Source organism: Rhinoraja longicauda, chromosome 34, assembly GCF_053455715.1.
Source record: "Rhinoraja longicauda isolate Sanriku21f chromosome 34, sRhiLon1.1, whole genome shotgun sequence".
In the NCBI taxonomy this organism is placed as follows: Eukaryota; Metazoa; Chordata; class Chondrichthyes; order Rajiformes; family Arhynchobatidae; genus Rhinoraja; species Rhinoraja longicauda.
Genome location: NC_135986.1, coordinates 23,237,661 through 23,250,213, shown reverse-complemented (window position 1 = coordinate 23,250,213; position 12,553 = coordinate 23,237,661). Strand labels below are relative to the sequence as shown.

Sequence of the window (12,553 nt, the reverse complement as noted above, 5' to 3'; positions counted from 1 at the left end):
GGTGGGGGCCCTGTCCGTAGACCACCCGCTGGGGGGTGGGTGGGGGCGGACGGAACGGTGGGGCGGGGGGGGGAAACGAGAGATTTAGAAACGCGGGGCAGGAAGACCAAGTACTGGCGGGGTGAGCGTCGGGTAGACTGAGGTGACTGGGGAGAGGGAGGGAGAGAAAGCGAGAGAGAGAGAGACAGACGTGAGCGATAGGCGATGGAATAAGGAGGTCGGGTGGAATAGAAGGACTCTTTGCGAAGCCCAAGGAGGAAGGACTCCGGAGAAAACTGTCCCTGTGGGGAAGAGGGGAGAGAGTTGGGTTATTTTCTCTTCGAAGGAAAGGTCTTTAAGCGAAGGAAAGGTCTTTAAGCTTTGTAGTCGGCCGTGAGCTGCGGCCGTCTTTTCCCCCCCCACCCCCCCCTCTCCCCCCCTTAAAGCTGTCGGGGCCCCCTCCCCCGCCCAACACCCCCCGCCTGTCCGCCCCCCGAGCCATGGACGCCTGCAAGATGGAGTCGTGCAAGGCCGAGGCGTCGCTGGCCGCCCTGACGGACGCGGCCTTCGACCGGGACGAAGGGGTGCGCCGGCAGATCGCCCAGTCCCTCTACGACCTGGGCTGCCACAACCCCGAGCAGGTGCTGGCCTCCTGCCTGGACTTCCTGCTCAAGCACGGCCAGCTGGCCAGCGGTCACCGCACCGCCATCTTGCAGTGCATGGAGCGGGTGGTGAGCGACACCATCTGCCGGGTGGGCCAGCCGCTGGCCAAGAAGATGATCGCCCTGGCCTCCGAGGAGATGGTCCGCTCCAACGAGGCGGCGGTGGGCTGGAAGGAGGCCTCCAGCAACCTCCTGGTGGCCCTGGGCTCCAGGTTCAGCGACGAGATCCTGGAGGACATCCTGCAGAAGCTGCAGCCGGGGGTCCTGCCCCAGTTCTTCGTGGTGCAGACCCTGGCCAACCTGTCAGTGGCCAACATCCAGGGCATCGTGCCCTACCTGCCCACCACCCTGCAGACCATGCTACCCATGCTGCACCTGGCCAAGCAGGACAACATGAAGTGGGTCTTCACCTCGGCCATGGGCCTCTTCAGCAGGAGCATCCTGGAGTACCTGTCCACCGTGGACAAGACCTCCAAGCCCATCCTCAACAAGGACGTGTTCGCCGAGGAAATCTACGCCGCCTACCGGATCCTCTTCGTCAACTGGCTGAGGAACAAGGACCCCAAGCTGCGGACGGCCATCGTGGTGGCCCTGAGCTACATGGTCCACCTTCTCCCGGCCGAGCGGATGGAGGAGGAGCTGCCTCGGTTCGTGGCCGGGATCCTGGGCCTCTACAAGAAGCGCTGTGAGCCCTTCTACGTCACCCAGTGCCTGCGCAACATCCTGGAGGCCGGGGTGGAGATCGCCAGCCACATACCCGAGACCCAGATGGACACCCTCCTCCCGCAGCTCCACCACCAGGCCTGCTTGCCGGTGGACACGGCCAACGAGCTGAGCGCCAAGAACCACGCCGAGGTCCTCCACTGCTTCGTCATCCTCTCCCACGTCTCCATCGACGGCCTGATCAAGTTCCTGCTCCAGAAGCTGGCCAACAACAACGAGAAGGTTCGCTACGGCACCCTCACCATCCTCAACCACATCATCAACACCGGCTTCAAGCCGCTGGAGACCAAGAAGGCCCTGATCGTGTGCGGCATGAAGCAGGCCCTGCAGGACAATGACAACAAGGTGAAGAGGCTGCTGGCCCAGGTGATCGGCAGCATGGGGGAGCACGGCTACCTGGAGCTGGAAGGCGGCAACACCCTGGTGGAGTTCCTCGTCCAGCAGTGCGGCCTAGTGCCCACCGAGAACCCCTCCTGGCTCCAGGTGCAGGAGGCCGACCAGGTGAGCGACGAGGAGCTTCGCAAGCTGTGCGTGGCCACCATGGACTTCCTGGTCACCCTGGACGTGATGGAGGACGTGCTGTGGCCCTTCCTGCTGGAGTTCGTCACGCCCATCCACTACACCAGCGCACTGACCACCGTCTGCCGCTGCCTGGAGAAGGTGGGCTCCCGCAAGAGGCAGGAGAGAGTGCAGTCCCACCCGCTCAACTACAACGAGAGGCTGGGGATGCCCAAGCCCCACAGCCTCCTGGTCCGGCTGCTGGCCATGGCGGCCACCCCGTACGCCGGCCAGGGCCGCGGGACGGCCGCCCTGCGCCTGCTCCAGGCCCTCAGCCCCAACATCCACCCCGAGGTGGTGAAGCTGTGGGACGAGGAGCTGCCCCAGCTGACCCAGTTCCTGGCCGAGCACCAGGACGACAGCCTCCCGCAGAAGCTGTGGGAGGACAAGCTCTTCTTCTTCCTCAGCCGCACGCTGGAGACGGTGACGGACGAGAAGTGGACCTGGCAGCTGAGCGAGGAGATGACCCGCCACATCCACAGCTACCACAACTTCCCCAAGGAGAAGGCCTTCCTGTACAAGTGCGTGGGCATCGTGCTGGGCCAGACCACCAACAAGGAGGTGATCAACAACGAGCTGCAGGAGATGCTGCTCAGCGTGCAGCACAACGAGGCGCTGGAGCGCGAGGGCCTGGCCACGGGCATCGGCTTCTGCGCCATGTCCCACCTGGACGACACCCTGGCCAAGCTGGACGACTTTGTCAAGATGGACATCGTGAAGAAGACCGCCAGCTTCTTCAACATCCTGAAGGAGAAGTTGGACGGGGACATGGAGAGGGTGAAGAGTACGTTGATACTCTGCTACGGCTACGTGGCCCTCTACGCCCCCGAGGGGCTGATCCTCCAACGCATCGAGATCCACATCCTGGACCACATCATCAGCCTCTCCAACACCAAGGTGCTGGGCATCAAGGTGGAGACCAAGGACCTGATGATCAAGCTGACACTCATCAAGGCCGTCACCCTGATCGCCAAGGCGGTCTACGCCAACAAGGGCAAGCACCACTTCAAGTTCAGCCGCAGGGAGGAGGTGCTGACCTACATGCAGGACCTGATCGCCGGCGAGCCCAAGGCCCACCTGAAGACCCGCGTGCGCCAGTCGGCCATCAACGCCTGCACCCACCTCATCCGCCTGGAGCCCCGGCTCAACGAGATGGAGTCGTCCGAGCTGCTCCGCAACAGCCTGGAGGCCGTCTTCTCCTTCCTGCCGCTGGACACGGAGAAGAGGAAGGACACCAAGAAGTTGAAGGAACGCGAGGTGCTCCACGGGGAGACGGTGGGGGCCCTGCACGAGCTGCTGAAGGAGTTCCTCACCCAGAACCTCACGTCCGACGGCCTGGAATTCATCTTCAAGCACGTGCAGGAGTGGATGGTGTCGGTCAAGGACCACGAGCGGGAGCGCTCGGTGGAGGCCATGTTGGCCCTGCTGGCCTTCTACCGAGAGCGGTTCAAGACGGTCAACATGGGCACCTTCCACAACCTGGGCGTCCTGGTGGGCCGCTTCGTGCCCCGCTGTGCCGACCCGGTCCTCTCCATCCGCTACATGGCCATGGAGAGCCTGTACACCCTCCTCTACATCCAGGTGCGCTACGAGGGTTGCATGGTCAACCAGATGGACGATCTGGTGGACCACCTCCACACCATCAAGGACCAGCTCCACAACCCCGACAGCCACATGCTCTTCCAGATCTGCTATGACATTGCCAAGGTCATCTCCAACAAGCTGCCCAGGCAGCAGCTCCCCTCCCTCCTCTTCACCCTCTTCGAGGGGCTCTCCGACTTCCACGCCACTTGCTCCAGCGCCACCTCGGTGGTCATGAACACGCTGGTGCGCAAGCACGGGGAGGCCCTGAAGGACCACGTGCCCGACATCCTGGACCACCTGCAGGCTCGCATGCAGACCATACCCCTGGAGCAGGTACGATTCTCAGTCATCCACTTCATCTCCATCCTGACCTCCCAGTGCCTCCTGGGGGTCCTCACCTACCTCCTGTTCCGCCCGCTGCCCTACGACAAGTACACCAGCGCCATCTGGCACTCGCTGGCCCGCGAGGCCAAGCTGGCGGCCGACACCATGGACTGCCTGGTGGGCAAGCTCAACGACTACCTGTGCCACGACGAGAAGCGGGGGGAGGTTGGCGGCAAGAGGCCCCAGGCCACGGGCTCCCCGGAGGCGGTGGCCATCATCTACGCCCTGAACGAGATGGTGTCCAATCCCGAGTCCACCGAGTCGGTGGTCACCCTCTACCCCAAGCTCTTCGGCACCTTGGTCCTCTACCTCAGCTTCCTGGTCAGCGAGAAGGCGGCTGAGGGCCAGGGCAAGAGCTCGTCCAAGAGGAAGAAGCTGATGACCCTGCAGCTGCAGAGCCCCCCGCAGGTCAACGTCTGGGACTCGGCCGTGCAGGCGCTGAAGGTGACCCTTGCCCGCGGGCAGACCGAGGAGGTGGCCGCCCTGATGGAGGACGAGGGGGGCTGGGAGCTGATGAAGAGCACGGAGGAGCACCAGCGCGGGGTGTCGGTGCTGGCAAGGGCGGCAAGCCGGCACGCATTGTGCCACCTGCCCGACATCGTCCGCTGCCTGGAGCCCGTGCTGCTGGGTGCCCACGAGCACCAGCGTGTGACGGTGGCGGCCTTCTTCGGCGAGCTGCTGGCACAGCCGTCGCTGCAGGGCCTGAACATTACCGACAGCCTGGTGGGCAGCCTGCTGCAGGGCCTGGAGGACGCCTCGCCAACCGTCCACTGGCTGTCCATGAGGGGCCTGGGCAACGTGGCTCTGGGCTCCCCGCAGAAGATCTCCAAGTACTCGGACAAGCTGCTGGCCGCCATGGTGTCGGGCCTGGAGGAGAAGGCCGAGCTGGAAGACCTGGTGGCGCTGGAGGCCATGTCGGGCCTGTCCAAGGTGGTGGTGCAGCTGGAGGAGCAGGACGTGAGGAGCGTGCTGGGCGGTGTGGTGGCGGCCGTCCAGCCCTTCTTCGAGAACGAGAACGAGAGGCTGCGGACGGCCGCCTTCGCCGCCTTTGGCAACCTCTCCCGCTTCGCCTGCGACGGCTCTCGCCCGGCCTTCCTGGAGCACGTCCACCACAGCCTGGTCAGCCTCCTGCTGCACCTGAACGACAGCAGCCCCGACGTGTCCCGGGCCTGCAAGACCGTGCTCCACCTGGTCAGCCCTTACCTCTGCTCGGACGGAATCTGCGCCGTCTTCCAGACCGAGCTGCTGGAGGAGTCGAACACCCGCTACTGGGAGTTCATCGGCCAGTTGACCAAATTAATCGTCAGCGACTTCCCCGACAACGTGGGCCTCTACCTGTCGGGCAGCATGTCCTTCTTCAAGAGCATGCTGCCGGAGATTAGGGGCAACGCCGTGATACTTGCCGGCTTCCTCCTCTACAACCTGCCCAAGAACTACGTGGAGACCAGCAACGACGAGAACGTCTGTGTGGCCATCATCATGATGCTTCACGACGTGTCTCCCTGCGTCCGCATCAAGGCCGCCAGGGTCCTCGGCCTCTACCGGGGCTTCTAGCGCCTTCTCCCCCCCCCCCCCCCCCCCGGGGAGGGGGAGTGGGGCCGAGAGGATCAGAAAAGAGAAGAAGAGGAAGAAAAGAAAAAAAATAAGAGTCCTTAACGATTTTTAGGGAGTGGCTTGCTCAGGAGGGTCTGTCTGCCGGGGACACGAGAGGAAGCTTCCCCCCTCGAGCAGCGGAGACGTGTAGAGTTAATAAAGACACCCGTAACAAACAAGTAGGGATGGTTGTTTGTGTCTCTGCCTTCACAAGGCAAATGCTGGAACGTGGCGGGAAATATTGCAACACTGCTAGACGATCTGTGGACCCATTGGGCCCAAACCTCTCCTGCATTGGTGCAGCACCCTCTCCTCTCCCCCCACTCCACCCCCCTCCCCACTCCTTTCCCTTCCCTTCTCCCCCACTCCATCCCCCAACCCCCTTATCCTCCCTCCCTCCACCCTTCCCACTCCCCCCTCCATCCCCCCCTACCTCCCCTCCCCCCATCCTTCCCCTTCTCCCCCCACTCCATCCCCCTCAAACCCCATATCCTCCCTCCTCATCCCCTCCTTTCCCTTTCCCCTCACTCCCATCCCCTTCAACCCCCCCCCCTCCATCTCCTCCCCCTCCTTCCCCTTCCCCCCCACTCCACTCCCTCCCCCCCCCCACTCCATCACCCTCAAACCCCTTATCCTCCCTCCCTCCCCTTCCTTCTCCCACCTCGCCTCCCCCCTTCTCCCTCCCCCCTTCTCTCCCCACTCCATCCCCCTCAAACCCCCTTCCCTCTCCCCCCATTCCATCCCCCTCAAACCCCCTTCTCCTCCCTTTTAAGGGGGGTTTAAGAGGCCTAATATCCCTCCATCCCTGCCTAATGGTGGGATATTAGTTCATTAGTCATTGGAGCAGAATTAGGCTCTTTGGCCCATTGATTCGACTCCACTTTTCAATCATGGCAGATTTATTTTCCCCTCTCAACCCCATTCTCCTGTCTAATCAAGAACCTAACAATCTCCACTTTAAAAATACTCAGTAACTTGGCCTCCACAGCCTCCTGTGGCAATGCATTCCACAGATCCACCAGCCTCTGGCTAAAGAAACTCCCCCTCCTCATCTCCTTCCTAAAGGTGTACGTCCTTTCATTCTGAGGCTGTGCCCTCTGGTCCTAGACTCTCCCACCAGTGGAAACCAACCTCTCCACATCCCCTCTATCAAGGCCTTGGTAACTTTCAATAAGGTCCCCCGTTCTTCCTTCAAATCTCCAACCAGTACAGGCCCAGAAATTTCAAACGCCCATCATTTCTGTCCTAAATGTCACGGTGGCGCAGCGGTAGAGTTGCCGCCTTACAGCGAATGCAGCGCCGGAGACCCGGGTTCCATCACGACTACGGGCGCCGTCTGTGCGGAGTTTGCACGTTCTCCCCGTGACCTGCGTGGGTTTTCTCCGAGATCTTCGGTTTCCTCCCACACTCCAAAGACGTGCAGGTCTGTAGGTTAATTGGCGTGGGAAATGTAAAGATTGTCCCTAGTGGGTGTAGGATAGTGTTAGTGTGCGGGGATCGCTGGGCGGCACGGACCCGGTGGGCCGAAGGGCCTGTTTCCGCGCTATACTAAACTAAATATCAAAGGCTAGAATACCGGAGGGCTTTAAGGTGAGAGGGGCAAAGTTTAAGAAGATGTGTAGGGGAAAGTTCTTTGCACAGAGGGTGGTGGGTGCCTGGAACCTGCCGCCAGGGGTGATGGTGGAGGCAGATACGATAGAACCATTGAAGAGGCTTTTGTAGACTCATGGAAATGCAGGGATTGAGTTTACAGCTACAACTAGAGTGCAGCGTAGGTTCACCAGGCTAATCCCCGGGATGGCGGGACTGTCTTATGAGGAAAGATTGGAAAGACTGGGCCTGCATTCACTGGAGTTTAGAAGGATGAGAGGGGATCTTATAGAGACGCGTAAAATTATAAAAGGACTGGACAAGCTAGACGCAGGAAAAATGTTCCCAATGTTGGGGGAGCCCAGAACCAGGGGCCACACACACACAGTCTAAGAATAAAGGGGAGGCCATTTAAAACTGAGGTGAGAAAGAAACTTTTTCACCCAGAGAGTTGTGAATTTGTGGAATTCTCTGCCACAGAGGGCAGTGGAGGCCGATTCACTGGATGGATTTAAAGGAGAGTTAGATAGAGCTCGGGGGGCTAGTGGAATCAAGGGATATGGGGAGAAGGCAGGCACGGGTTACTGATTGTGGACGATCAGCTATGATCACAATGAATGGCGGCGCTGGCTCGAAGGGCCAAATGGCCTCCTCCTGCATCTATGTTTCTATGTCTCGGCCCAAAACGTCACCCATTATTCCTTCTCTCCAGAGATGCTGCCTGACCCGCTGAGGTACTCCAGCATCTTGTGTCTATCTTCGGGGTAAACGAACGCCTGACTCTCTCTCTCTCTTTCCTCTGCTCCCTTCCTCTGGTGCGCACCCATCTCTGGCTCAAAGGGCCGAATGGCCTCCTCCTGCACCTATTTTCTATGTTTCTAACGTGGAAACGAGCATTTTGGCCCAAAAAGAGTCCAGGCCGACCAACGATTCCCACCATCTTACACACCAGGGACAATTTGCACTTTTCCGAAGCCAATTGAGCTACAAACCTGTACATCTTTCGGAGTGTGGGAGGAAACCGGAGCACCCAGAAAAAAACCACACACACGATCACAGGGAGAACATACAAACTCCGTACAGACCGGGTTTCCGGCGCTGTGAGGCAGCAACTCTGCCACTGTGCCACTGACACCACTGACATAGACAGACCCGGGTTCAATCCTGACCTCAGGAACCAGAGGACATGGGTTTAAGGTGAAGGGGAAAAGATTTAATAGGAATCTGAGGGGTAACTTGTTCACGCAAAGGGGGGGTGGGTGTATGGAACGAGCTGCCGGAGGAGGTAACTGAGGCTGGGACTATCGCAACGTTTAAGAAACATTTAGACAGGTACATGGATAGGACGGGTTTTGAGGGATATGGGCCAAACGCAGGCAGGCGGGACTAGTGTAGCTGGGACATGTTGGCCGGTGCGGGCAAGTTGGGCCGAAGGGCCTGTTTCCACACTGTATCACTCGATGAATCAGGAGCTGACTCTCACCATTTGAACATAGAATAGTATTTTTTTAGATTTCAGAGATACAGCGCAGAAACAGGCCCTTCGGCCCACCGGGTCCGCGCCGCCCAGCGATCCCCGCACACTAACACTATCCTACACACACACTAGGGACAATTTTTACATTTGCCAAGCCAATTAACCTACAAACCTGCACGTCTTTGGAGTGTGGGAGGAAACCGAAGATCTTGGAGAAAACCCACGCAGGTCACGGGGAGAACGTACAAACTCCGTACAGACAGCACCCGTAGTCGGGATCGAACCCGAGTCTCCGGCGCTGCATTCGCTGTAAAGCAGCAACTCTACCGCTGCGCCACCGTACAGCACAGGAACAGGCCCTTCGGCCCACACCGTTTGTGCCGAACATGATGGCTAGTTAAACTGATCTCCTCCTCTGCCTGTACATGGGTTTTTTCCGGGCGCTCCGGTTTCAATAGACAATAGACAATAGGTGCAGGAGGAGGCCATTCGGCCCTTCGAGCCTGTACGCACCGCCATTCAATGTGATCATGGCCGATCATTCTCAATCAGTACCCCGTTCCTGCCCTCTCCCCATACCCCCTGACTCCGCTATCCTTAAGAGCTCTATCTAACTCTCTCTTGAACGTATTCAGAGAATTGGCCTCCACTGCCTTCTGAGGCAGAGAATTCCACAGATTCACAACTCTCTGATTAAAAAAGTTTTTCCTCATCTCTGTTCTAAATGGCCGACCCCTTATTCTTAAACTGTGGTCCCTTGTTCTGGACTCCCCCAACATTGGGAACATGTTTCCTGCCTCTAACGTGTCCAACCCCTTAATAATCTTATACGTTTCGATAAGATCTCCTCTCATCCTTCTAAATTCCAGTGTATACAAGCCTAGTCGCTCCAGTCTTTCAACATATGACAGTCCCGCCATTCCGGGAATTAACCTAGTGAACCTACGCTGCACGCCCTCAATAGCAAGAATATCCTTCCTCAAATTTGGAGACCAAAACTGCACACAGTACTCCAGGTGCGGTCTCACTAGGGCCCTGTACAACTGCAGAAGGACCTCTTTGCTCCTATACTCAACTCCTCTTGTTATGAAGGCCAACATTCCATTGGCTTTCTTCACTGCCTGCTGTACCTGCATGCTTCCTTTCAGTGACTGATGCACTAGGACACCCAGATCACGTTGTACGCCCCCTTTTCCTAACTTGACACCATTCAGATAATAATCTGCCTTCCTATTCTTACCACCAAAGTGGATAACCTCACACTTATCCACATTAAACTGCATCTGCCATGCATCCGCCCACTCACACAACCTGTCCAGGTCACCCTGCACCCTCATAGCATCTTCCTCACAGTTCACACTGCCACCCAGCTTTGTATCATCGGCAAATTTGCTAATGGTACTTTTAATCCCTTCATCTAAGTCATTGATGTATATTGTAAATTGTGGGTTTCCTCCCACACTCCAAAGACGTACAGGTTTGGAGGTGAATTGGCTTCAGTAAGAATTGTAAATTGTCCCTAGTGTGTGTGTATGTGTGTGTGTACGACAGTGCTGGTGTACAGGACGTGATCGGCGTGGACTATCAGCTGAAGTGCTTGTTTCCACGCTGTATCTAAACTACATATGTAAAATAATGAGAGGCGTAGATAGGGTAACATAGAAAATAGGTGCAGGAGTAGGCCATTCGGCCCTTCGAGCCTGTACGCACCGCCATTCAATATGATCATGGCTGATCATCCAGCTCAGTATCCTGTACCTGCCTTCTCTCCATACCCCCTGATCCCTTTAGCCACAAGGGCCACAACTAACTCCCTCTTAAATATACCCAATGAACTGGCCTCAACTACCTTCTGTGGCAGAGAATTCCACAGATTCACCACTCTCTGTGTGGAAAAAAACGTTCTCATCTCGGTCCTAAAAGACTTCCCCCTTATCCTTAAACTGTGACCCCTTGTTCTGGACTTCCCCAACATCGGGAACAATCTTCCCGCATCTAGCCTGTCCAACCCCTTAAAAATTTTGTAAGTTTCTATAAGATCCCCCCTCAATCTTCTAAATTCCAGCGAGTACAAGCCGAGTCTATCCAGTCTTTCTTCATATGAAAGTCCTGCCATCCCAGGGATCAATCTGGTGAACCTTCTCTGTACTCCCTCTATGGCAAGAATGTCTTTCCTCAGATTAGGAGACCAAAACTGTACGCAATACTCCAGGTGTGGTCTCACCAATGCCCTGTACAACTGCAGCAGAACCTCCCTGCTCCTAAACTCAAATCCCCTCGCTATGAATGCCAACATACCATTCGCTTTCTTCACTGCCTGCTGCACCTGCATGCCTACTTTCAATGACTGGTGCACCACGACACCCAGGTCACGTTGCATCTCCCCTTCTCCTAATCGGCCACCATTCAGATAATAATGTCAGTCAGAAACCTGTTTCCCCCAGGGTCCCAACACGCGAGGGCAGAGCTACAATGTGAGAGTGGTGAGGTTTAATGCGGAATGAGCAGGGCAGAGGGTGGTGGCGGGCCTGGAATACACTGCCAGAGGTGGTGGTGGAGGCAGAACAGCCAAAACATTACGACCACTGACAGGCGAAGTGAATAACATTGATTATCTTGTTACCTGCTGAGTTACTCCAGCATTTTTTGAACCACGAATCATCCGCCAACATTTCCGTCACCTACAACGGGACCCCACCACTGGCCATATCTTCCCATCCCCTCCCCTTTCCGCAGAGACCGTTCCCTCCGTAACTCCCTGGTCCACTCGTCCCTTCCCACCCAAACCACCCCATCCCCGAGCACTTTCCCCTGCAACCGCACGAGATGCAACACCTGTCCCTTTACCTCCCCCCCTCGACTCCATCCAAGGACCCAAACAGTCTTTCCAGGTGAGGCAGAGGTTCACCTGCACCTCCTCCAACCTCATCTATTGCATCCGCTGCTCCAGATGTCAACTTATTTACATCGGCGAGCCCAAGCGCAGGCTCGGCGATCGTTTCGCTCAACACCTGCGCTCGGTCCGCATTGACCAAACTGATCTCCCGGTGGCTGAGCACTTCAACTCCCACTCCCAGTCTGACCTTTCTGTCATGGGCCTCCTCCAGTGCCATCGTGAGGCCCACCGCAAATTGGAGGAACAGCACCTCATATTTCTCTTGGGCAGTTTGCAGCCCAGTGGTATGAACATCGACTTCTCCAACTTTAGATAGTTCCTCTGTCCCTCTCTTCCCCTCCCCCTTCCCAGTTCTCCCTCTATCTTCCTGTCTCCACCTATATCCTTCCTTTGTCCCGCCCTCCCTGACATCAGTCTGAAGAAGGGTCTCGACCCGAAACGTCACCCATTCCTTCTCTCCAGAGATGCTGCCTGACCTGCTGAGTTGCTCCAGCAGTTTGTGAATAAATATCTTGTTACAATGGCACCTGTCAAGGGGCGGGATATATTAGGCAGCAAGTGAACAGTCAGTTCTTGAAGTTGACGTGTCGGATGCAGGAGCAATGGGCAGGAGTAAAGACCTGAGCCACTTTGACAAGGGCCAAATTGTCGTGGCCAGACGACTGGGTCAGAGCATCTGTGAAACGGCAAGGCTTGTGGGGTGCTCCCGGTCAGCAGTGGTGAGTACCGACCGACCGACAGACAGTGGTCCGAGGAGGGACAAACCACAAACCGGCGACAGGCAGGGTGTTGGGCGCCCGAGGCTCATCGATGCGCGAGGGGCAACGAAGGCTGTCCCGTCTGGTCCGAAACGACAGAAGGTCGACTGTGGCACAAGTCACGGAAAATGTTAAAATGGTGGTGACGGGAGGAATGTGTCACAATACACAGCGCATCGCACCCTGCTGCGTATGGGGCTGCACACGGAGGACCAACAGCAGGTTAGGCGGGTGGGCGGCCATCTTGTTTTGGCTGTGTATAATGGTGGTGTATATAATGATGGTGTTTCAGACAGAGGCGTCCTTGTGGTCGGTCCACGACAGATATTAAAGGCCTCGCCGCTGGTAA

The 12,553-nt window shown here is 57.3% G+C and overlaps 1 protein-coding gene across 1 annotated transcript; it reads left to right on the top strand.

The window, feature by feature from the left end:
• The first annotated feature begins 479 nt into the window (after positions 1-479).
• LOC144609524 (maestro heat-like repeat-containing protein family member 1) lies at positions 480-5,444 on the top strand. The gene has a single exon (XM_078428018.1). The coding sequence runs from the start codon at positions 480-482 to the stop codon at positions 5,442-5,444; it is 4,965 nt and encodes a 1,654-aa protein (XP_078284144.1).
• Positions 5,445-12,553: the final 7,109 nt, after the last annotated feature.